At 44.7% G+C, this 24,360-nt stretch overlaps 1 protein-coding gene across 2 annotated transcripts; it reads right to left on the bottom strand.

Moving 5' to 3' along the window:
* Nucleotides 1-1,675: 1,675 nt before the first annotated feature.
* Nucleotides 1,676-23,837, bottom strand: BPGM (bisphosphoglycerate mutase). 2 transcript variants are annotated; one of them, XM_044455579.1, is made up of 3 exons: nucleotides 23,738-23,837; nucleotides 13,260-13,918; nucleotides 1,676-5,389 (listed from the first exon to the last, which is right to left on the bottom strand). In XM_044455579.1, exons 2-3 carry the CDS (start codon nucleotides 13,858-13,860, stop codon nucleotides 5,208-5,210), a joined length of 783 nt encoding a protein of 260 aa, XP_044311514.1. In that variant the 5' UTR covers nucleotides 13,861-13,918; nucleotides 23,738-23,837; the 3' UTR covers nucleotides 1,676-5,207. The 2 variants fall into 2 exon arrangements, with proteins under 2 accessions (XP_044311514.1, XP_044311513.1); XM_044455578.1 differs by lacking the exon at nucleotides 23,738-23,837 and adding an exon at nucleotides 22,601-22,974.
* Nucleotides 23,838-24,360: the final 523 nt, after the last annotated feature.

Genomic DNA, 24,360 nt, shown 5'->3' with positions numbered 1-24,360 from the left:
AAAAAAAATGATTGTAAACCATCCCAAGACACCAGTAGATGGATGGCCTATAAAAGCCTTAAATAAATGAATTTGTTTCTACAGACTAGCCCTTGTAATCACACACACACAACTGGAGCAATTACATTATTCAAGCTAAACACGTCTCTTTGCAGCCTGGATGTAGAAGCAACTAGTAAGGAGCTAATCTAAACTTGCTTAAAGAGACGTACAATAGAAGGCAAGATTCCTCACTTCTTTTAGGCATATATCTATATCCATACCAGAGCCATTGCTGCACAGAAGAGGACACACAGCAAGGGTGACGCTCCTGATGCACCACTTCCCCCTGCTGTTCATCCGCACATTTGCAAGATCTGCAATTCAGGCCCTTCTGATCTGCAGGCAAGGATCTGAATAGAAGGTCTGGCTTCTTACGCACTCTTCTTCCTCCACCTTCCTCCTCCAGAAAATCCGCATTCTCTACCATAATGCAAAGTTATGCTTTACTCAGCTTCTACACTGTTGAGGCCACTGATTCAGCTGTAGTATTTTGCATGCGGGTTTGCAATGAGAGAAAATCTTCAGTAAGCAAATGCGATTGCACAGAGGCATCCTGCAAACGTCCTCAAGAGCTCAGGTTAAAATATGGGCATATCCTATTTCCACATGAACCTTCTAGTTTATGAAGATCCACCCCAGAGGTCCTGATCAATGACCCCCGCCGCCCATCATCTTCCAGAGACGTCCAGAGAAATGACCTTTTCGATCATGATCCCTTATCTTTGGAAAATCCTTCCAGGTTCCCCTGGTGCCATTTTCATTTGCCCTCTTTGTGTCTTTGTATACTGCATTTTGCATGTCTGAGGCATTTAATCTTTTGCAGATTTCACTATGATCTATACCCACCACCTATTTCAATTCAGAATGGCCCTGAGCACCTCAGCTTGTTCTTTTGGCACCGGCTTCTTGAACTCTTTCCTCCCGTGTTGCGTCCAAGTGTCTCTAACTGGTCCCTTCCAATGCTTTGCACTTTTTTAAGGCCCTCCAAGAGCAACGGCTGACAAGTGACCAGTACATGCTGGTGCTGATGGTTGTGGTAATAACCACATTCAGTTGGACCTGCAGGAAAATACTGCACTGTGAATTGCTCCTGTTCTGGGTTCCAGGCAGCAATGCCCTCTCCCAGGACACTCCATTTCCCTACTGCCCCATGGCTGCTGAACAGTTGCCTCTCTACCTGCCCCACCAGCACTTGGTGGATGTCTGTGGGATGCACTTTTTTCAGGTAGGACTGCATAATTGGGGGATTCATTTGGGCTGCATAAGCAATGGCCATCAACTTTGAGCACTGGAAATAAAAATCAAGCAGTTTTAAAAGCATCTGATTTTCCTGTGGGCCGCTTCTCTTGCCTATGTTCTGTAGCATTCATACCCACATACCGTAATGGTGCGTTTCCAGCAACTCTATAATCCACACCCCACCCTGGCTTTCCATGTGCACCATTCCCAGGTTATGGTCTGAAGACACTTGCCACAAAAAAGAATTAGGACCACATCAGTTCCTGAATGGGAAACCGTCAAGTAACCCAATGTAAAACCACTTCAAAATTCCCCCAAAAGAAGGCAGCCATGACATAATGAAAACTTGCAGTAATAATTTTTGCCTGGAGCAGAATGAAGCAAAGACAACATCTTGTTTGTGCAAACCAAATTGTATTTGTCATTTGTACAGGTGTAAAAGCAGTTTAGTTTGGGAAAGAAAACAAGCAGTGCACATACTTCAGTTCTCCCACCAGATTTCCATTCCACCTCGCCCCCTCCCCCCGATACACACACTTGAAACCTTCCCAGGGATGCCACTTGTGAGGATTTCCCAGTTTAGAAAGTAAATTGAATTCTGCTGAGAAATATCTACCTACTGTCTACCAAACACACCCTCACATCCCTACTTGAGCTACTTGAGCACAAAACTGAACACATTGCAGCTCTGAGAAGCCTACGGTGGGAGTTTAAAAAGGGATGCATCTGAAGCAGCCAAAGGACCCAGGAAATGCACAGTGGAGATTTAAAGGGTGCGAAGTCGCATACTTCTTTGCTATAATGTGGATATCTGACAATCCTGTGGGGATTTTTCTTTCTTTCTTGAAGTAACCTGCTATCTAATCTCAAAGATAATCTCAAATGCTTCTAAAAAAGAAGTTTGTGATAAAACATAAGTTATGCTTCATTGGCACAAAAGATCCAGCAAAAAGATAAAATGAGTGAATCACTACCACAACAAACTACATTTTCAAGAAGGCAGGCAGAATATTATATACTCTGTATTATAAGAATGAAATTATATTGGTCACCAGGAAGGGGAAAAAACTAGGATATAAGGATGACATGCCGCCCTCCAAGTGGCTGTTCTGTGGTTGAAAAGAGAACTTCATAAAAACATTGAAAAAGATACCCAGATCCTTTATTATTATTTAAATTGGGCTTTGCAAAAATTATGAAAAAAACAACCTCAGAGGAAAGTTATCTCACACACACACAGTTCCCCACATGTTAAGTGCAGGAAAAGTTATGCACCTCTTTTGGGTAAATTACATAAAGAGCAGCTGAAATGTGGCGACTGCAGCCTGGAGCACCATGCTAACCAAGTTACTTAAAACCCAAGCAGTGGCGTCACATCGGAGAACAAGCATGAACCCTGCTAGAGTACGCACAGATGCGCCTGCTTCCTGCCAACCTCCTCTTCACTTCCCAGAGCAGTTCTAAGTCAACATGGTAGGGCCTTCACTCGCCTATAAAACCAAGGGCTGAGTCTTAATTTAACCATAAATATGTGCATGAGAGAGAGGTGCTGAAACCTCTCCTTTTCCTCTGGGTACTTTTGGTCATTTGTGCTTCAAACACTGGAAATGAGCAAGGAACAGAGAAAATGTTTACCGTAACAAGGTGCAATCCCATCACCTGCACAGTGGAGGCACGTAGGCCTCTGAATTTGGAGGCCAAACACGTCCAGTGACAAAAGCAAGAGGTAGCAGGAATTTTCACTGCTCCACCCCGCATTTTCTGTTTTGTGCCATCAAGGCATATCCCACTTAGGAAGACCCAATGAATGAAAACCCTCCAGCATGTCTTATACATGGTATCTCTGCTTAGCTGTTCTAAATTCAAGGCTGTGGCTTCCTTGATGGAGCCCACCCATCTCCGATTTGGTCTTCCTCTTCTGCCTTCAACTTTACCTTCTCCAGTGAGTCTTGTCTTCCCATGTTGCATCCTGAGCATGACAGCCCGAGTCTTGGCATTTTTGCTTCGAGGGAAAGCTGTGACTTGACTTGATGCAGGACCCACTTGTTCTTCTTCCTGCCAGTCCAGGGGCTTTGCAAAGCTCTCCTCCAGCACCTTGTTTCAAAGGCATCCATTTTCTTCCTGCCAGCTTCTTCACTGCCCAGCTTTTACACCCTCACGGAGTGAGTATTTTCTCATCTTTTGCCTATCTATATTTAGTGCTGGGGAGTGGAAGGGAAGGAGGCTGGAACAGGTTCATCTCCTCAGACTCACCCTCCAGCACATCCCTTTTCCCTCGCCTTAAGGCCCAGTTGTGAGGACACAACCAGCAATGCCAGAAAATCACAGGATTGTACCCTAACAGGAGCCAAGTTACAGGTTGGGGGGAGACTTCAGCACACCCACACACACTTTTTAACCATTAAGGGGAGACCATTCCACCACCGGCTCTCTTTATATGAGAAAGAATCCCTTTTCTTCTCTCTTCTCCCCATCCCTCACCAACAGATCAGTGGAGTTTTAGCTTTTTGTTTATCCCCAGTCATCTTTGTTAATTCATGACTGCATTTGTTAGATAACTTGTTACATTGCTTATAAAAATACCATTTTATTCTCTAATTGTTTTATATCATGTTTCACTCTGTTAAGCCTTGGAAACATTTAATATACATTTTAAAAATGAAAGAAGTTGCGCGCACACAGCCTCAGCTGTTTTGATGCTCACTGTGGTACGCAGATCACACTGGAAGTGTAAAATGGACCAAAATAGCAATCAGGAGTTTATATTTTGCTTTCTATAACTTTAGTCTTCCATCAACATGCACCATACGGAAGTCGAAGGGAAAACAACCACCTGGACCCAGTGCCTTGTACCATGTCATAAAAAAATACAGCAGAAGCACACAGAGCTCCTACATAGCTTAGCAGTGCAAAGGAGCTGTTGTGAACAAAAGCAAAACTCTCGCTCTTCTGTGTAAATAACTGTCAAACACAACTTTAATTCAACTTTAATTCTAAGACAAATGTACAGGTTGAATCTGACAGGACTCTTCCTTACTGACCTCCCCTGCCGTAGCCCCCAGTTTTTACACATCTGCTCTAGAGGGTCCCAACCCTCTGAAATAGAGTTTGGGTGGCATACTAGAGGCCGCAAGGAATGGCTAATTCAGTTCTGTTATTTCAATTCCACTGCCAGACAACAAGGGTTTGATGCAACCCTATAGGTTGACAAATCTTTTTAAAAGGCAGACTGGGGAAGGGTGATTTGAAGTGATAAACATTCAACCTTCTTCATTCTTACGTGAAAATCAAATCCAACTGGCTTTGCTTCTCACTGGTCTCCTCCCAAAGTAGAAAACAAAACTTGGGAAGATTCAGGAGAAGAGTATTTTTGGGCTTATAAAAAGGACTCCATTCCAAATTATAGCATCAGTTATGCTATAAAATCAACACCTGTCTAACAAAGAGTAATCTGAAAACAGACACTGCCCAATTATAAACAATTTGAAGAACTTTCAGAGGGCAGAAGACCCAACGTTCTGGAACAAGCATTCTATGAAGAATCATATTTGTCAACCTGAGAACATGTAACCCACCCCTGAGTTCTAGGTTAATCAGAAGGCATTTTCCCTCTACGTTATAAAGACACTACTAGACACTGATTTGTAATACTTCCATATATACTGGGCTTCTTTTATACAAAGGATGTGGGATGGTTATACAGAAGTGTTCTGTTGTTCTAGCCTAATTCTACCCAATTCACTCCCCGCTGCTACTCCTATCAGGAGTTGCTCTCTAGTCTCCATTGATAAAATGCTATAATTTAAACTGCCGTTATCTACCACTTGCTGAGAAGTTTAAACAAAAATTGGCATAGTGCAATCACAAAGCGTTGTTCCTCACTATGCATGGTAAGAGGGAGGGGCAAAGCGTTCATACAAAGGTCTTTATTTCTCAAGGACAGGTGGAGCTTTCCCTTGGTCTTCCACTTTTTTGATAGCCGCTTGGATTGCTTGTTGGTCACCAAGAAACTGGTGCTGGCCGAGCGCGCACAGATTTTCATCAAGCTCAAGGAGCACTGGGATGCCAGTGGGAAGAGTCACGTTGACTATGGCTTCATCAGAGATGCCTACAAAAGAAGGAATAAATGTTACATTCAGTTCTAAATAGCCTCTTGCGCGGCCAGGAAATTCCCTTCCTTAAGCCTTTTTCAACAGGCAGAGGATGGTTTGTCCTGTCCTCCTGATTATACCTGAATACTCTGGTCTTCTACTCAAAGAGGCTATATCCTTACAGCAACTTCTTATCTCTTTTACCACCTGGACTCAAAGGCAAGACTACTTACTAGCCCCTTTTCCCCCGAGAGTCTACCATGCTCATCAGTCATCCCATGGGCTGCATCAGAGAATCCTCATGTGTCATTAAGCCCTTTCTTGGGATCCGTCACTGCCCACATGTCAACAGGGCTGATGGCAGAAACCAATGCCTCCTGCAGTCTCTGTGCTTGGACCAGCAGAGAACAGTAGATATATCCAACACGAAGCCCCAATTTTTCCAAGACATACTTAAGTCCCTCTCATACAAAACCAACATGCCTTTAAGAATGCACTGTTCTTGCAACATCAGGCCTTGGAACACCCAAGGATTTTATTTATACTGCGTTCTGTAGGAAAATTAAGTTGAACAATACAGAAAAGAGGCCCTCTCTTTAAGTTGCCACCCTCTCCACCTCATTCTGCAGAGGCACCTGAGAAAGGGCCTCAGAAGATGACCTTAGGGTCCAGGGCAGCGAGGGCGAACCTTTGAGACCGAGTGCCCAAACAGCAACTCAAAATGCACTTATTTATCACAAAGTGCCAACAGTGCAATCTAACCTGAATTTGCTGACCACCAGCACAAGGGGGCAATGTTCCACTGACCACCAGCTTTTGGCCAGCCCTGAAAAAGGCATCTGAGTGTATTTCCTACCTTCTGCTAAAATCACAAGGGGTTGTACAGACTCGAACCGGCGACCTTTTGATCAACCAGCCCAGCAGCACAGCAGTTTAAACCACTGCACCACCTGCATCCCACTAAAATCACAGTGTGTTGAGCTATTTTGAGGGGAGAGCAAATTTACACTGTTATACAAGCTGTATACTCACTACTTTACATTGTAGCAAAGCGTCATTTCTTCAGTGTTGCCACATGAAAAGATATAATAAAATATTTACAAAATGTGAGGGGTGTACTCACTTCTGTGATATACTGTATCTTTGCAGCCAGCAAGTACATTTCCTTCCGTCTTAAAACATGAGATTGGGGCTGAATCAGGCCAGTATCCAGTTTCCAATAGTGGTCAGCCAGAAATAGCCAGGAAGCCCACAAGCAAGGCTTGAAGGTAATTGTTTTGTCCCAGTGTGCACATTCACACATGCATACACACACCCCACCTCCCAACAGATGCAGGGATTCAGAGGCATGAGGCCTGAAGTTCAAAGAGAGGACCTGCACTTCCCATATGGACCTCAAGACTAATATTGCTTTAGAACCATGAGACACGCCTTCCTTTCTCAGAAACCCTGAGTGGCTCACAAGAGCCCCCTGCTCTCCATAATTTTGCCCAGTGTGCAACATGACACAGAAGCCCGCAGCCACGTCTTGAGGCAGAGTCCCACAGCTCTGTGATGTCCTGTGCTTTCTGCAGCCCTTTCCCAACTTTCCAGCCCTGGGTGCATTTTATGCAATGTGTTGACCGCCCTGCAGGATCTTCTCTTTCTTCATCCCTCTCTCCGATGAGCCAATGCCTCGAGCATCGGAGGGCAGAATCGAGGAGTCAGTATGACTATGAACAATGGTGTCACTGTATTAACCAAGGCTCAGTAAGAGCAGAGCGAGAGAGATTGGCAATTAATCTTGCTATGCCAACAAAAACCAGACACGTCACCATCTGCAGCTGGCAAAGACAGAACTTGTCCCAATCATCATCACTGGTTGCTTGGAGTGGTGGGGGGGCAGGAGACACACGGAAGGGCTTCAGAATTTCCATCCCCTCTTGGTATAAAACACAGAACAAGGAACAAATACTGGGAAGTTTGCTGACAGCTGAGTAAATAGGGAACCTTCTCGAAGTAGCACATTTGTCAGCTGCTTCACACATTAGGAGAGGAGGTGGAGGGTGAGACCCTGGGAAATTCACAGCTCTGCTAACACTGCAATGCAATCCACAGTTGCTGGGAAGGCCGTGGGTATCCCAGGAACTTTTCGAGTAAGCTTGCATCAAGCTAGCTGGCTCAAGGCTAGAGAGGGCAACCTCAACAGATGCTTTCGCATACATGCTTGCATAGGGCTCTCCACTGACTGAATGACCTCAAGACACACTAACAGATGCTTTACCGCATAGCCATCCCCTTCCAGTTGCAAGTGCTACTCATTACAGGCAGGAAGTAGTAGCTTAAGAGAGTGGCTTTAAAATAAAGATAAGTGTGTTAAGCTGATGGGAACTGCAGAGACAGGAAGATGCAAAGAGTAAGGATGCTGCTATTATGCGGCATGAACTGGGATGGCACTACAAGGCAGAGCTGGTGTCAAGCGTAGGCACACTTAGGTACTTGCCAAAGGCTCACCTCCTAGCAGGTAACCACTGCCAAGAGCCCTCTGGACTTGCTCCTCCTCTGCAACCAGCTTTGTCACCTGCCTTTTGTTCTGGCCAAGGTAGCAATGGTTGTGAGGAAGAGTAGAAGATGCCCCAAGCTCCTTACTCACCAGCAACCAAGAGGAAGCCATTGATGAAGGAAAGGATGAGGAGCAAAAGCAGCCAGGGACCATGGCAGAGAGACTCAGCAAGGGAGGGGGCCCATGTAGGGTGTCTTGCCCCAAGGCCCTCCAACACCGGCAGCCAGGAACGCCACAAAAGATGCCTGTTGCACTGAGAGGCTTGGTGGTGCTTCTGGGTCCAATCAGCCCCCACATTCAGGACTGGGAGGAGCAGTTGCACCCTTTCAATTCATATGTGCAACTCACCACCTTCTAAAATAGCTCTCCATTGCATGCATACAGAATCAGCATCCATAGGTGAGGCACTCCATAGCATTTCTCTTATTAGGAGGACAGCCTGAAATCTGTCTGAGGATTTGAGGGATGTTTGGAAAGTGGAAAATTGGCCCCAGATGACTTTAGAGCCTTTCTTCGGTTGGTCTCATCTCAAGCATTCTGAAAACCACGGCTGGGCAATCTCTGCAAGTTATCGACCAGCTAATGCACAACACGAAGGTCAACCAAGGCCAGTGTCCAATTACTTTAGAGACTTGTAACCCAAACCAGCTGACCTTTCATTACATTTCTGTATCCACAACCCTCAGCATTTGCATCCCCAGCCGATTTCATCCAGCTCAGCTAAGCTGAAGGGTCAGGTGCAACAAGAAATCAGCCGTGACATTTTGAAGGCACATCAACACAGAGATGTGAAGCCCCAGGGGAGGATTCCCCCACTGGACAATCCCTGCAATGGGCGGAGGGGGGCAGTTTGAAGGATTGAGCAAAATGCTTTTTAAAAGATTTTACAATCTACCTTTGTTGAAGCTAGGTATAACCAATACATTCAGATTAACGGTTTTATAACACCTCAGTATTTATTCAGTTGGGGGGGTTCCTTTTGTGTTCGTTTGTTTCATGTTTGTTTTGTTGACATTAACAAAATAATCAATAGGGAAAAATTGAATTTTATACACTCACACAATGTGTGGCATGATTTGGGGGTGGGGGGTTAGAAAACAGATGAAAGCAGCTTTCCCAGAGCTGGTGCCCTCCAGATGTGTTGGATCACAATTCCCAGCCTATCCAGAATAGCTGACTGGGGATACTGGGTACTGTAGTCCAACAAATCCAGGGGCACCCACTTGGGGAATGCTTCTTTGCATCATTAGAAATCATCATTCCCACACAGTGTTCAGTATCGAGTTCAATACTTTATGTCATAAAGTTCAGTCTGATACCCAAAAATGCTGTATTGAGGACTGCTTGAGGCGATCCTCAGCAACACACTCGTTTTCTACAAAATGTATGGTTCCTGTTTCCAACCTGGCACACCTGGCCTGCAGCAGGTTGTTGTGCTCCTCCTCCTATTGGCTTCGTTTGCAATGTTACTTGTAGAAAATGAAGGCCTTTCTATTTAAGGCTGTAACCCAGGTAAGCACTTACCTGGGAGTAACCTGTGCTCATAAAATGAGCTTGCCTGCAACCACCACCATTTACTCCACCTCCAGGTGGTGGCGTATTTCACCCTGTCCATTCTGTGGCTTGTCAAGGATTGTGGCCGTGATCATTTTGGATCCACGCAACACCATCAAGGCATGCACTGATTTGCAAAGTATTGCAGGGCAGGGCCGGGCCGTGTCCCAAGGAGCTTGCAATCTAAAACCTCAACACACAAAAAGACGGAAGGGGAAGGTGGCAGATGCTGCAGTCTTGTCCGCTAGTACAAGTACTTCTGTTACAGACTTTTTGACTTGGCTACAACAGGGCAAAGACACCAAGCCAATTTCAGTCTGAAGGATGAATTAAATTTGAGAGAAACGGGAAGTTCTTCATACAACATGTATTTAAACTGTGGAATTTGCTGCCTGGGGAAGGGGCGATGGCCTCCAATCTGGATAGCTTTAAAGGGGGACTGGACAGATTCATGGAGGAAGAGGCTACCACTGACGACAAGCAATGCTGGTAAGTGCTGCCTCCTTTACCAGAGGTGGCATGCCTGCATATTCAAGTTCCTGAGGATCTGGGCAGGCAGAAGTCTCGCACCCATCCTGATGAAGCGATCCTGTGGGCAGCTGGTTTGCCACCGTGTGAATGGAATGCTGGACTGAATCGGACCTTTGATCTGATCCAGTGTGGCTCCTCTTAAGGGCTACATCTCAGTATTTAGCCCAAAACAGCAGCACACCTTAGCTTAAGGTTCCTCCTGCCAGTAGGCAAGCCTTAAGGAAAACTTTTCAAACTTGAGAATAGAGAAAAACATGCAAGCAATGGCAAGTGGGGAAGGGGCTTGGCCACCTGGGGAGCCTGAGGGGGCAGATTTGGCCCACCTGTGTGAAGTTCAGCATCTCTGCAATGGGATCAAAGGCAGAAAAGGCTGGATTTTGAAGGAAGCAGGTGGGGGCTTCATACAGGCACTCTGAAAGGCACCCGGCACCAACATGACTCTCTTTTTGGTACCAGGTAAAGACCATCCTCTACTGCAGGGCATTCAAGTAGCTTACTGCAGCCTGCTAAGCTGTCAATTCAGTTCTTTTAGTTCAAGTTATTATTTTATGTTAAGCTGTTTTATAGGTGGTTTAGGGTCTGGTAGAATGCATTCATGTGTTTTAATACAATGCATCTAATATTTATTTTAATGTGCTTTGTGAACCATCCAGAGAGCTTCAGGTTTTTGGTGGTATAAAAATCTAACAACAACAACAGGCAGCAAAGGGAGAAGCACTGATTTCAGTAGGCACCTTGTGGGCCATTGCTCATCTCTCGGATCTTTTATGGGGCACCTGTAATAAAGCTGCACTTCTGTTCCTTTGCACTGAGAGGTGGAAGTTTGAGGAAGCAAGGCCCTGTCAGTCACTGTCGGGGCACTTCGCCCACTGCAAAGGGGTTGGTCCCCAAGATGCAACTGCCTCTCAATGCCTTCCTGGAGGGCTGACATCTACAAAATAATTCTATGCTATGTCATTTGCTTGGCACTCACTCCCTAAGCCATGTGCACTCACAGGAGGATCCATTTTTAACTGAGAGGGCCTGAATATAGAAAAACAAGTATTTCAGGCCAACTGCTAAGATTCACACACACCACACTAAATAAATCACCTTCTTCCACAACCTGGAAAGCATTACCGAAAGCATTAGAGCACATCCTGTTCAGATCCTTCCCTACCATTTAACACAAGAACAAGGAAAACCTTGTCAGGCCTTTTCGTTTGCCGTTTCAGACACGCTTTTATGTGATTAGCAAAACCACAAAATCCCTCCTACACACTCCATGCACATTCATCAGAACTTGTTACCTTCTGTTTGAAGAGGCTACATTTCCAAAATAAGCATTAAGAGTGAGTCAAAGAGGGGAGTCAGCTGAAAGCTGTTGCTTGAAAACAATTACCACAATCCTATGTCTGTTTAGATTGAAAACAAAAAACAAATGATTGCGCCGTATGTTTTTCAAAACTGGAACAAGAGCTTGCTAGCCCAAGCATTACCTGCAGCATTGCCTATATAGCCTCCTGCAGTCTAAACAATGCCTGGTTTCCTCATTTTGCAGATACATAAACATGTTATATAAACATAAGTATCACTTGGCAAGCAGAACAAAGACTGGCACAGAGCAAGCAAGTCATGTGAACTACAGGTTAGATCACCTCATGTTCCTATGCTTCTTTCTAACTGCCTCTTGTGTCATTATAACCGTAGGGCTTAGATAGGGCTGGCAGGACATTAAGACACACCATGCGGAAAGATGGAGGCTCTCAACTCAGTCACCTGCCCCAAATTTCACAAATGCCTAGGAACTGTTATTAACAAGTACCCACTCTCTCAGCCTTTCAGGACCCTAGCTGACCTTTGTGGGGCTATCACCTATGTAGGTCTGACTGAAAATGTCGTGCTAAAAGTTAGAGTCAACAGTGGGATCCTACCCAGATGAAAAGCGGCACTGGACGCAGCAGCAGGGAGCTACCTGGTTTGCTGGAGCGCCCCAAGTTACGCCCCATGCATGCAATACACACACACCAAATGGGACGTCCAGCGAGGGCGGAAGCAAGCAAAAGCACAGTGGCGGCAAGGCACACGCGAACTGATGTGCTAACCAGTCCCTTCCGGTCCTGCCAGGCAAGCTATCAGCATCTCTGCTCATGCTCCACCACACCCCCGTGTGGGGTCATCTTCTCCAACCTGGTTCCCCCTCTACACTTCCACACAGATGCTTGGCCCACCTTGTTCCCTGACCGTCTTGACACTACCTACTTGCTCCCAAAGAGGAAACTGGAAGGGGAAGGAGATTACCCTCAAGGAAACAAGAGTCCCTACTTCAGCTTGCTGTTTCCTTGGGGTTGTTTATGCATGTTTGATTTCTTTTCCCAAAAACAAGCTCCCCTACCAATGCATGAAGGTATATGTGCACCCCATAGATCCCCCCTTCTTGCCTCCACCCTAACATCAGGGGTGGGTATGGTGCCACCCTCCAGATGCTTTGGCCTGCAAATCCCATCAGCCTTCACCATGCTAGCTGAGGACAATGGGAGTTACAGTCCAACACATCTGGAAAGAATGAGCAGGAAAAGTCGGCCTAATAGAACAGCTGCACAGTGAGCCTTCCTGGCATTACACTGTTGGGCAGAAACAGGATTAAATTTGACCTTAGAGTGGCCATGAAGGTTATAGGCTGCACAATCTCACAGCCTAACCTGCCTCACACTGTTGGAAGGATGACCAACACAAGGACTGTCTAGCGAACATTACAAGCTAAGAAGCACTACAAAAAATGATCAGTAACAATAATCCAGCTTGTTAGTTAGATGCAGAGTTAAGAGGCACTTAAGGGAAGCGTATGATAGTCTAGATTTCCCAGCCTAGTATCCTCCAGATGTTTTAAACTATGACTCTTAGCATTCCTGATTAGCTTTAGCTACCATGGCCAGTAATGAGATTTGTAGTCCAAAGCGCCTGGAAGGGACCAGGCTGTGGGAGGCTGCATAGACAAGCTGAATAGTCAGTTCCTTCCTCCAGTAAACCTGCGACCTGCAGTTTTCCCAAGGGTGACTAAGGCTGTCTTATGAGAATTATTGGAATGCTGGCTAGACTATAATTCCCAGGAGTCTTCAGGACATGTTACACCAGTTAAACCAGTGTAAAACCAACAGTACAGGAAGGAAAGGGAAAGGAGATTTTGTTTCTGGATTAGTATCAGAATAAAATGCTACTTGACAAGGACTATGCTACATTTGCAAGCTTAAAACCAAACCAAACTAGTGCCAACTGTTTACCTTCCAAGTGTTTCAGCAGAGCCCGTGTGCTGTTCCCGTGAGCAGAAATGAGAACCGTCCTACCCCGTTTCACCTCCGGTGCTATGCGCTCGTTCCAATAGGGAAGGAGTCTATCAAGCACTTCTTTTAAGCTTTCGGCCTTCGGAAGTTTCTCCAAGGGTACGTCACAATGCTTGTATCGCCGGTCATTATAAATTTCATGATAATAAGGATGGGACTCTGTGATGGGAGGGGGGGTGACATCGTAGCTCCTCCGCCATCTTTTCACCTGCTCTTCGCCATGGTTCAGCGCCATCTCTGCTCTGTTCAGGCCGATCAGCGCACCATAGTGCCTCTCATTCAGCCGCCAGGAAGCCTCGGTGGGAACCCACTCCTGCCCCATCTCTGTAAGCACATGCCAGGCAGTCTGAATAGAACGGCTGAGGATGGACGTGAACACGAGGTCAAACTCAAAACCGAGCGCTTTGAGGTGTTTGCCGCAGGTCTGAGCTTCCTTCACCCCGTCGCTGCTCAGCTTCTGATCCACCCAGCTGCAGAAGCGGTTCTCTTTGTTCCAGGCCCCTTCACCATGCCTCAGCAGGACTAACCTATATTTGGCCATCTTGAGAGGAAGTTCCTTCCTTGGGTTGGCGAAGTAGCAGGGCCTAATGATAAAGCATCTATATGGAAGCAAAAGAAATAGGTCAGAGGCTTTGGACTGCTCTGCAGCAAGTTACCCAGGGTTCTTCAGAAGGTAGACAAGGGTTTCCCGATGAAGCAGTTTGTCCACTGCCATGGAGCCTCATCCGTAACCTACAGCTGCAGGAATGTAGTAGCAGGAATGCAGTTGCCCTCCTTCAACCAAGAATGCAAAGGGAACCTCAAGAGGTGTAACTAGCACCACACATGAACTGAATGAATGCAGTAGACAATGTCTCAAATGCTCTGCATCTTATTCGGGTCCATAGCAACCATGCAGGAAATTCTCAGCAAATTAGCTGATAGGGTTCCTCAGCAACATGAAATTTGAAACATTCATGAATTCACATCCAGAGGCATTCCTTGACCCAAACCTATTTTTGAAGAGCTGAGATCACAGAACTCTGAGTGTCCATTGATGCCAATGGAAGATTTGTGGGGGGTAATTGTGCTAATTGCCATGCAGAAAGCGATTCTGAAGGGGGACTGGAGCTGAGAAAGTTAACACCCCCCTTTCCACATACCCCCACCAAATCTCCCTCAGAAGCTTAACAGGCGGACATTTACAAGCAGTTGTGGATAATTTGGGGGCAGGATGCAAATTTTGTAGTTTGGATGAAAAATGAATGGTTTGGCTTTGACTTCTGTGAAGTTCAAATAAATCCTACTTTTTCTGTGCCTGCACATACAGGCATAAAATATATGCAAATTGTAGGCAGATTTGTTTCCCATGGGACTGGAGTCCTGATTGTTTAAGCGTCTAGCATCACTTTCGTAAGCCATCCCGAGACGCTAGCAGTGGACAGATAAGAAACCCTTTTAATAAACAAATAAATATCAGGTGCAGTGTACTTAAAAGACTACCTTCTCCCATGGGAACACAACAGATTTTCATTGCCTTCCCCCTAAGGATTTGTTTCTGAAAAATAATACATCATATAGCTGGGTTTGGATGCAACAGTAACCATGATTTATAGCAAGAACAAATTGTGACCCTCTAAATGCTTTGGCCTACAACTCCCATCAGCCACAGCTAGTGTAGCCAATGAGGGGGGAAAAGCAAGATGGAGGCCAAAGCATCTGAATGAGCACAAGAGCTTTACTGACATTTTGTCCTGGGCACCCTGCTTCCCTTCAACTCAAACATGGCTCCATGGAGAATCTTACACTGCTGCAATTGAACTGGGGCATCCATGGAACAATACACCATGATTTATCATTACGTACAAATGAGGCTGCTGTGTGTGCGGGGGGGGGGGTGCGGTATCTAGGACAGCATTTTTCAAAAGCAGCCCTAACACTTTGGAATTTCTTCCTAGGGAAAATTCACTCCAGTGTTAGCTTTGACACAATGCAATGCAAAAGTGTTGTTTTTCCAAACAGCATTTTCTGCCCAGCTGAACTGGAAGAGGCTCTTTTCCAGGATCCCTACAGAAGGATTTCCCTACACTCTGTTTCATCCAGCCTGAAGTTTCTCTTTACTGATGTCTGACTGACCAATCAGTTCTTGTCCTGTATTTTGCAATCTCATGTCTTAGCAATACACAGATGGGGTACAAACGCCTGCAGAAATAAAAATGTGTGTTGTTTTTGTACTTTGCAAACTAATTTTAACAACCATCAGCATGAGAAAATGTGAAGGGCAAGCAGTGGCATGCTTCTCTTTTCCACAGAAAATGGTATCTATTATAAGCTCCTTAGTAAAAAATAAATGCATTTTATCGATTTAACAGATCTATATGCCCCACTCACCAACTTTTAAAAATATCTCTAAGTGATATGCCAACTGCAGATCCAGAATGAGACAGTTTGCACTTTCAAAGTTAAGATTTGCAGCTGAATGTCCTTAGCAGGTGAGTGAGAGAATGGATGCCTCGTTTAAAAATATCTGAGTTTCAGGGTGAAATGGTACTACCACATACTGAGAGGAAAACTGAAGATGTACCTACCACCTTAGTGGAAGAAGGTTGAACGCCAGTGGAACAGTTGAGCACTGTCAGTATATCATGCATATTTGGGGGGATTGCTAAAATTAGGGTGCCTCCAAAGTTGGAAGATCATGCGCATCCTCCTGAACACAAAAGAAGCACAGAGGCAAACTCTGACTCAGTGCTTTGTCCATTCATGTCTTCTGTCCCTGCTTGTGAGTTCGAGGGTCTGAGAAAGCACTGGGGTTCCTTTTATCCTAGTAGAGTTTCATTATTCCCTGCCCCCACCCCCCAGTTTTCTTCAGCACTGGCTCCAAAGTTGGACTTGCAATTTCAGAGTTGCAGCCAGTACAAAAAGAAGTGTGTTGACTGCAAGGGTAGAAGGAAGGCATTATGGAGTTGAAGTCCCAGCCCCAAGCTTGCGTTTGGGTTGCAAAGGAGAACATGCTCATATTATTTGTGAAGGGGAATGAAATTTCCATACATCCTGAAGGCCAGTGCCTGCACCACATACCCATTGAAACTCTGCCCTCAAGCAGATATATGGGAGAAGGCCGCACACGGAAATAGCACATGAGAGGCAAGTGATCCAGCTTGCAAATTCCCTCCCCGTGTGATTAAGTATCATGCCACTTTCTCCTTAAACAGTTCTCTCTGATGCCCTGTACTGCTGTTGAATTTTTATCTTGATAGCCTACCGATTAAGGAGTTACTTGCAGTGTTCTGATTACCTGAGTTGCAGTCTATTCCTTTATCCCTACAGAACTTATTTAATATAACTCACATAGGGCACAATGCTATGCATGTTTAGACCATAAAAAGCCCTACAGCTCCCAGTATGGCTGGCGAGGGACGGCTGGCAATTGTAGAGCTGCTTTGGTTGGTTGGTTTTTGGTCTAATCATCATGCCGGTATCACTCACAAAAGCAAATCCCTTGAACCAAACATAGTTGTCAACTTGATTTATACATTTCCAGAAGATTTGCTTCCAAGCAGGATGCTCCCACAATTCAGCAGTGTTCTCATAAAGAAGTTTCGGGCTATGAAAAGACCACTTTGATTTTTTCCAAAAATCTTACAGTATTATCACTTTTAAAAGGCAATGCATGTCACATAAAAGAATTCAAACTCACCTTATCAGATGAAAAAAGAAAAAAAAATTTCATATGAACTTCAGGCAAAACACATAATACTGCAGCCTAAGAGAAATAAAACTAGTATTTCTTTTTGCTTCAGAGATCCCAAATATTCCAATATGGTCAGGAGTCAAGATTATATTCCATATGAATCAAATACATACCATGCATGCCCTTGGAAAAGTAGAGCAGGTAATTCTAGAATTGGAATCCAGCTTTCATAATAGTATGCAACACCTGTAACACTCATTTTCAACCACACATATACCTTGATATATGGTTGCAATTTTGCCCATATGTTCCACTAACTGTTGCTTTGTATGCTGGTTAGAGAGAGCAATGGCTGACAGTTAAGCTAAATTCTGAAAAGAACACTTGCAGTCATATCTCAAATATATGTTGGGCCCTGGAGAGCAACACAGAAAGTCAGAGAAAAATCAGTCTATGCTTTCTAGACTATAGCAAAGCCCTCAACTGTGTGGATCATAAGCAGCTATGGATGGTCTCCCGGCCCCTTTAGAAGACCAAAGCCACTGGTATGGGGTGGAGAGGTAGAGGAGCAGCTCTCACATCCTTCCACTCACTCGCCAGCCCATTTACTCAGATTAAATCACTTTTCAAAGCTGCCATTTGCACTTCAAGAGAAACACAGCCACCCCAACATGGTTACTGCAAGACAGCTGTCTCCATCTGAGGCCCTCCATTTGGTCATGCCGGCTGAGAAAGACGGAGGGACCAGTTTGGAGAAGGCTGGTGCATGCTTAGCAGCTTTTCAGGGAAGGGATTTAACTAGAAGATTTGGAGCATGGTTCACTAACAGCACTACTTGAAGCATCTCTCCACAGAGAGAGAGAACATTTAGTTTGGCCCTTAAATACACCCACCCGGACATGATTTCAAATACAACACACAGCTGCACCCAGCAATGCCAAGCCAAGGTCCAGACAATATCACTGCTTATACACCAGACTGTGAGACTTTAGAGAGAACCAGCCCACCTGCAGGTGAGCTTACTCACTGTGGAACAGTTCAGTTGCCTGGTAACATCCAGGCAAGTCGCTTTCCATCAGGGGCAGGTGAGGGGCAAACATACAGGACAGCAAGCAATAGTGCAGTCACCTGCACCTATCCTACTCCTGCTTCTCATTGCTGGGCCCTCTCCACAGTCACATCATCCCGAAGAATTAGCACTGACAGCAGCAGAATGGAAATGGTGATGGTGCCTACGCACCACCGTGCACGGAGGCAGTTTGCCAAGGGTTCTCTAACGTTCAGCCAAATACAGAACTCAACACAGTCTTGCTTTTTCCATGGTGATGCTAAGAAGCGGATCAGGGCTGGAATTCAAACACTTTGCCACTAACTCCAAGGGATGTGTGCATCCAAAAATTCCCTCTCCTGGCCAGAGGAACACACAGTGTATCTCAAGGGGAAACTCACATATGCCATACCTGCCAATTGCTTTTTAAGGTTGCAGTTTAACATGCCATGTGCTTACAGCTTGTGCTTTCCCTTTCCCCACAACAGGGCAGGCTTCTTGTGTCTCTAAAGTTGTTCTAGCTTACAACTTCCATCAACCTAAGCACAGTCACTGGTGAGGGCTGACAGAGGCCAAAACATCTGGAAGGCTCCAAGTTGCCCACACCTGGGTTAGCGGTTTCCACAAACATGGGCAGATGTCTTGAAGGAATGGTCAGACTAAACGTTCAATGCTGTATTTAGTCTACATGCACTGTTAGTAGTCCTCCTGGAGAGTTTACATTACAGTTAAAACTTCTGATTATTATCGCTGGCCCTGCTTTGCTGCCGTTATGCAGAATTTAAGCTGATGAAGCTTTTCCAGTGACATTTACCTCTGTGTAGAGAAAGCATAAACTTCTGAATGTTGGGTACAGATGAAGCAATAGCAACTTACACTCACCCCTTTAATTTGTAGAAATGCTACTGACAGCATTTTCTGACAGGGCTCCCATGGCTTTAACACCTCCATAACAGGCAAGTATTTCCCACATCACTGTGCCCCCCCCATCAGGTGTGGGGAGGGGAATTGATGTTGAAATTCTGCTTGTCATGCAGCTGTTCAAGGCAAAGGAGGTGGCAACCCCAGCTGGAAACTCTGAATAGTACTGAATCATATTGCACTAGTTACCTAACTGTCTGGAATACTTTAGAATTGCGGACAGAAAACAAGGGCCAATTAGTTGAGTCAAACAGAGCATGCACAGAGATGGCTAGAGCATTCCCTTTGTTTTTACTGTCGCCTGATCAGTCTGGGGAGAAAGGAGTGATTCCTCGTATTTCCATGAGACTGCTAGAAAACAAAGCAGAGGCAAACCAGGACAAATTGCTTGTGCAAGGAACATCAGTGAGCAAACACAGAGGGGCTCGTGACTGCGCAGGATACCCAGACAGACAGCTTGGGATGGGGTTTGAGGGGCAGCTCCGTGCCTGTACATGCAGGCTAAATGTGCGGACACTTTGAACCTGGGCTGCTTTATTTTTTGTCCAGGAAGTAAAGGCATGTAATATATTTTTGAACAAGGGAATGGAAACAAGATTGGCTTCATATTCACAATTTTGGCCAGGACTGCCTGGACTGATTCCGGCACCAGCACCCTAGGATGGCTAAATGAAAAGGAGGACAGGACCATGTGCCTTTATTAGTGAGCGTAACTGGGGAACAATCTTATGACCCTAGACATTGAGGGGACACAGGATAATTAACCCCCACCCACAAGTGGGAGACAGCACTTGAACCTCAGAGCTGAAAATGGCACTCTGACTCACTTCCTTCTTGTACCTGGTGCTAAAAGAACTGTACCAGCTGCTCTCCAAGGTCAGGAACATAACCTGAGACAGCAGTAAAGGGGCTTTCAGGAGAAGGGGAAGAAACTTGCTGAGATATTCTGGAGCCATGCCAGCCCCATTCTCTCTGAAATACCATCAGTATCAAAAATGCACAGTGGGAAGACAGAGAGATGAAGATTACTGCTGTTATTCCACACTGGACAAGCATGAGATTTCAAGTTTCAGGAGAATTTCAGCATTAATTCCAGTAGGAAGCACCTTTAAGGTAGTATTATATGTTAAACCATCCTACCACCAAGATGACCAAGGGGACATCTATGTTACTCTATTTCCTGAACAACCTTGTGAAGGTAGAAAAGGGATGGACTCCCTTTGGGCCAAATCATTTTATTCTACTTGGGTCAAGATAAAGGAATCTTCTGTAAAGCAATAATGCTTAAATGCAACCAATGGCAACAGAGCAGCAAATGTTCAAAGCACTATCTCATATATGTTGATGGAAAAAGGAGGGCCCATGGAGTGTCTGCATGGGCCACAATTTGTTCAGTGACAACGAGGTCCCAAGAGGCACTTTTTGTTAAATGTCTAGATTCTAGAACAAAGCTGAGAAATGTCTTCCAAGGCCACAACTTCCCTATCCCTGGCCATTAAATATGTTGGCTGGAGCTGAAGCCCAACAAGATCTGGAGGGCCACAGGTTCCCAGTTCTGCTCCAAAGGTGCCAAACAAACCATCTGACTTAGCCCCAAATTAGCTTTACTACTGACTTGCAGTGAAGACCTTCTCCAGAAAAACCTGATTAGCTTTCTGGGTGATGACTATGAAGATAGAAGCTAAGGAGGATGAGAGGTCAAACGATGGTACAAGCACATCTACGAACTATCCTTGCCCAATAAGCTGACACACAAACTGCAATCCAGGGACAATGAAGTACATGGCTGGTATACAAACTAAGCTTCATACCACATGACAGTATTCATCCCTCATGCCATTTTTAGCTTCTCAAACTCGCCAATGCAGTTCAAAAAAATAAAAAGTCAAAGTATACTGAAAGCGCTGCATCTTCTTCCTCTGGAGAGTTAGCTTTGTTTTTGTTATGATCAAGGATGGCTCCCTGTATCATTTAATGTTAGCTTTGTTATGCTGCTCCTGAAGAAGCATATCCTAAAATACAAACAGAAAGAGCAATCCTATGAGGCAGACTAGGCCCACAAAGAGCCATGGCTGATCCAAGGTCACTCATGAGTTTCACGGCACAGCAAGAATTTGACCGTCTTCCTGAGCCTAATCTAACCATTGCACACACCTTCCCCAATCTGGGTGCTTCTGGGACTACTAATCAAATGGGCCCCAGTCAGTGTGACCAATGAGCAGGGACAATGAGAGTGATAAGCCAAATCCCAGGCTGGGGAAGGATGTCCTATACCTGGCTGTTCCTCATTTATCCTGCTGGGCTGAAATTACCATTTGCACGTTATGCAGTAGAGAGAAAAACTGCATTTGCTGAATGCCTTATGGAAAAACACAGAAGCCTCACCTTGGCATCTGCCACCCAAGAACTTAAGTGCAGAGCCTTCTATTTACTGGCCCCCTAAGTGTTGCTGATGGGGCAAATGTGGCATCACCAGACACTCTACAGAACCAGTCAAACATGGATGTCAGATATTCTACCATATGTAACTATCTGCTGAACTTAGAGGAGATGGCAGAGAACAAGGGAGTGTTTTGCCTGTGGGTTTGCGTAGGTGGTGCATTCCCTGGCTTCCTTTAGTAAATGCATTTCGCCTGATGTGCGTTTCTCAGAGCACCAGCTGCCTTCTGTGAAATAAGCCTTTTGTTATGTTTTGTGGGGTGACTGTCATTCGGAGCTCAGATTCTACTTCTATCTTGGCCTTGGCCAAGTTACTCATCTGCAAGACTTACCAGTCTGTGCCTGTGAGATGGATGCCAGAAACAGAAAACTGTGGATTGGGAAGAGTGGTTTTGTGCTCTGGGACTCTCTAAAACTCATACTTTGATTACCGCATACTTTGATTCTTCCTTTTCCTTTAGTCTCAAAAGTTTGTCTGTTAACATGCTGAAATTTTTCAGATTTGCCCTATTAATTTCTTAGATAACAATTGGTTACATCTAAAAAGAATCTCCAATTCAAGACATGCCCAACCATCACAAGAAAGTCTTTCAACCTATACAATATATAGCTAGCAGACAAGCATGATCCAAGCTAAAGATTGCTGAGACTAAAGACTGATGTTCTAAGACACAATTCTGTCATCCCACAATGTGTGCGCACTCTTATCACATACAGAACATAAAATGCTACAAATCAGTAACACAACCAAGCTCAACATCACAATTACTGCAGATTTTTTTTCTGCCCGGATGTTAAATTTTGCTTTACAAAATACAGTCTATTGTTTATGTCTGCAACTTTTTTTTCCTTTTACTCCCAATTGTTCAACAATAAATGAGTTGCCACTCCCATTAATTATAGGGGATGAAATGAAATTGGCAGACCGGAGAAGAGGTGATAAAAAGCAGAGTTGTGTGTGGGAAGGCTGTGGCTTCCATTCAGTTCTTCTCAAACAGATTCCTGGGCTTAAAATTATTTAATTCTAAAGCTAGGTATTATGCACCAGTTGGTGGTTTTGGAGGTTCTCATAAGAAAGCAATTGCACAAGACTGAAGTCATCCCACCCTGGATTAAATTAATAGAACTTTACAAAGTCTCATCAATTAAATCACGCTCTCAATTATTGGTTAGATTTTGCACTTTAAGAAAAGATGGTACCTGTTATCTATGGTTAATATGAAGCATGCTCTTCGCTCACACACAACAGGCATTATTCTTCTACAGTGATACAGCATATGCATACAGCTGAAAACAAAATATGCTTCTTGCTTCAGAAATAGTTACTCAATATACAAATATAACCAACCAATTAGAACTGATTAAAGTGTCTTTCATAATTTTGTGGCAAACATAATACATATAAGAAAGAAATGAGGTGATCTCTTCCTTCTGTACGAGGATATTGGCCCACATTACAGGTAGGATTACCAACCAGTCAAGGGGAAAATAGCTTATTCAGTTCCAGACCCTTCTAACAGTATTATAAATTTGCATAAGTCTGCAGACCATCACCTGCTAATTGTCTACAGATGAAGCTCTGCTAGATCAGTATTACTATTTTAAATCATTTTTAGAAGGTTGCAGTGCTGAGTTGCTCCAAGATAAAAAAAAAAAAACTATTTTGTTTGCATTAATTCCAGGAAGAGGTATAATTTGTGCTATCATATTTCTTCTGTGCTTCATGTTACCTTACATGGAATATACATTTCTTATCTCCATCTATACATTATCTATACTTTCGGATTCTTAAGGCTGAAGCAAAAACGGCACGATATGTGGATTGAATCCATGGCTGAGTATCAAGATGCAGTCCTGACTCAGATTGTAAGGAGATACAAACAGGACATGCCCCTTAACGCTAATACCTTTAACTGGTAGCACGTGTCTCCGGTCTGCTTCCCAGCATCATTTTGAGCCACCTCTTTAGCTGAGTTTATGAAAAGAAGAATGCAGCAAGGTGCATAACCAACCAACCAACCAACCAACATCTGTAAAGGAGGTGCACTTCACCAGGCTAACGTGTCCCAGGCCATCAACCAATTATAAGAATTACTATTATTACGTTTCATTTATCTGCATATTTCTTGCAAAGGAACCAAGCTGGTTACAAGGTTCTCCTCCTCTTCACAACCACCCTGTGAGGTAGGCTAAGTGGAGCATCTACGACTGGCCCAACGTCGTCCAAGGCCAAGTAGGGACTAGGACCCAGATTTCCCAGGTCCCCGCTCCCATACTTCAGTTTACTTGAAATCTGCCTGCAAAGACCATTGAAAAACACACAAGACCATGATTTACCTTGAGAGAAGAGTCCAGTCACCAAAAGCAAATCAGCAAACAGCGCTGCTGCAAACCCAGCCGCAACTAGCTGTTAACAGCTCCAGACCCGCTATTAATGGGAAGGTGGGTGAAAGCGAGTGACGTCACCCCGTGTCTACCTTTGACTGGACACTAGAGTTGTCAGTCATTGACAAGCCGCAGCTCCGCTTCCTATCAGCAAGAACTCGGCAATAACCAGAGAGGAGGGTTTAGGTGAGCCAATACATTGACCTTCCCCTAGCTAGTCGCGGCTGGATTGGTTGAGGAGTGACTGACACAATGCAGAGCCAATGAAATAGTACGCTTATTGGTCGGGAGTGCCCTTTGGGGCTGAAGATTTCTTTAATTCGTATTGGTTCCGTAGTGTGTTTATGCGGAAGTAAATCCCATTGAGCTCAACGGATTTTGATTCCGAGTAAACGCGTTTAGAATTGGGCCCAGACAGGCTACCTCACTCTAACCCTTTTCCTTCACCTAAAGAGGCTTCGACAGCGTGGTGCAATCGGCCGCATATTTTAACTTTGAATTTCTTGATGCTATGCGTGTTTACTTGAGAGTAACCCATAGAATCGGGTTGTAAGACCCACATATTTCGGAGGAAA

This window comes from Varanus komodoensis, unplaced genomic scaffold (genome assembly GCF_004798865.1).
Source record: "Varanus komodoensis strain SLA01 unplaced genomic scaffold, ASM479886v1 scaffold8, whole genome shotgun sequence".
Classification (NCBI taxonomy): domain Eukaryota; kingdom Metazoa; phylum Chordata; class Lepidosauria; order Squamata; family Varanidae; genus Varanus; species Varanus komodoensis.
This window is presented reverse-complemented; position numbering and strand designations above follow the sequence as displayed.

Excerpts from the sequence above, each read along its gene's own strand:
- BPGM (XM_044455578.1), bottom strand. The coding sequence starts at position 22,683 with ATGCATATGCTGTATCACTGTAGAAGAATAATGCCTGTTGTGTGTGAG. Across the intron at positions 13,919-22,600 it reads ATATTAACCATAGATAACAG|ATGCTTTATCATTAGGCCCT; the intron begins GTACCATCTTTT and ends GCTTCCATATAG. Across the intron at positions 5,390-13,259 it reads TCTGCTGAAACACTTGGAAG|GCATCTCTGATGAAGCCATA; the intron begins GTAAACAGTTGG and ends CTTCTTTTGTAG.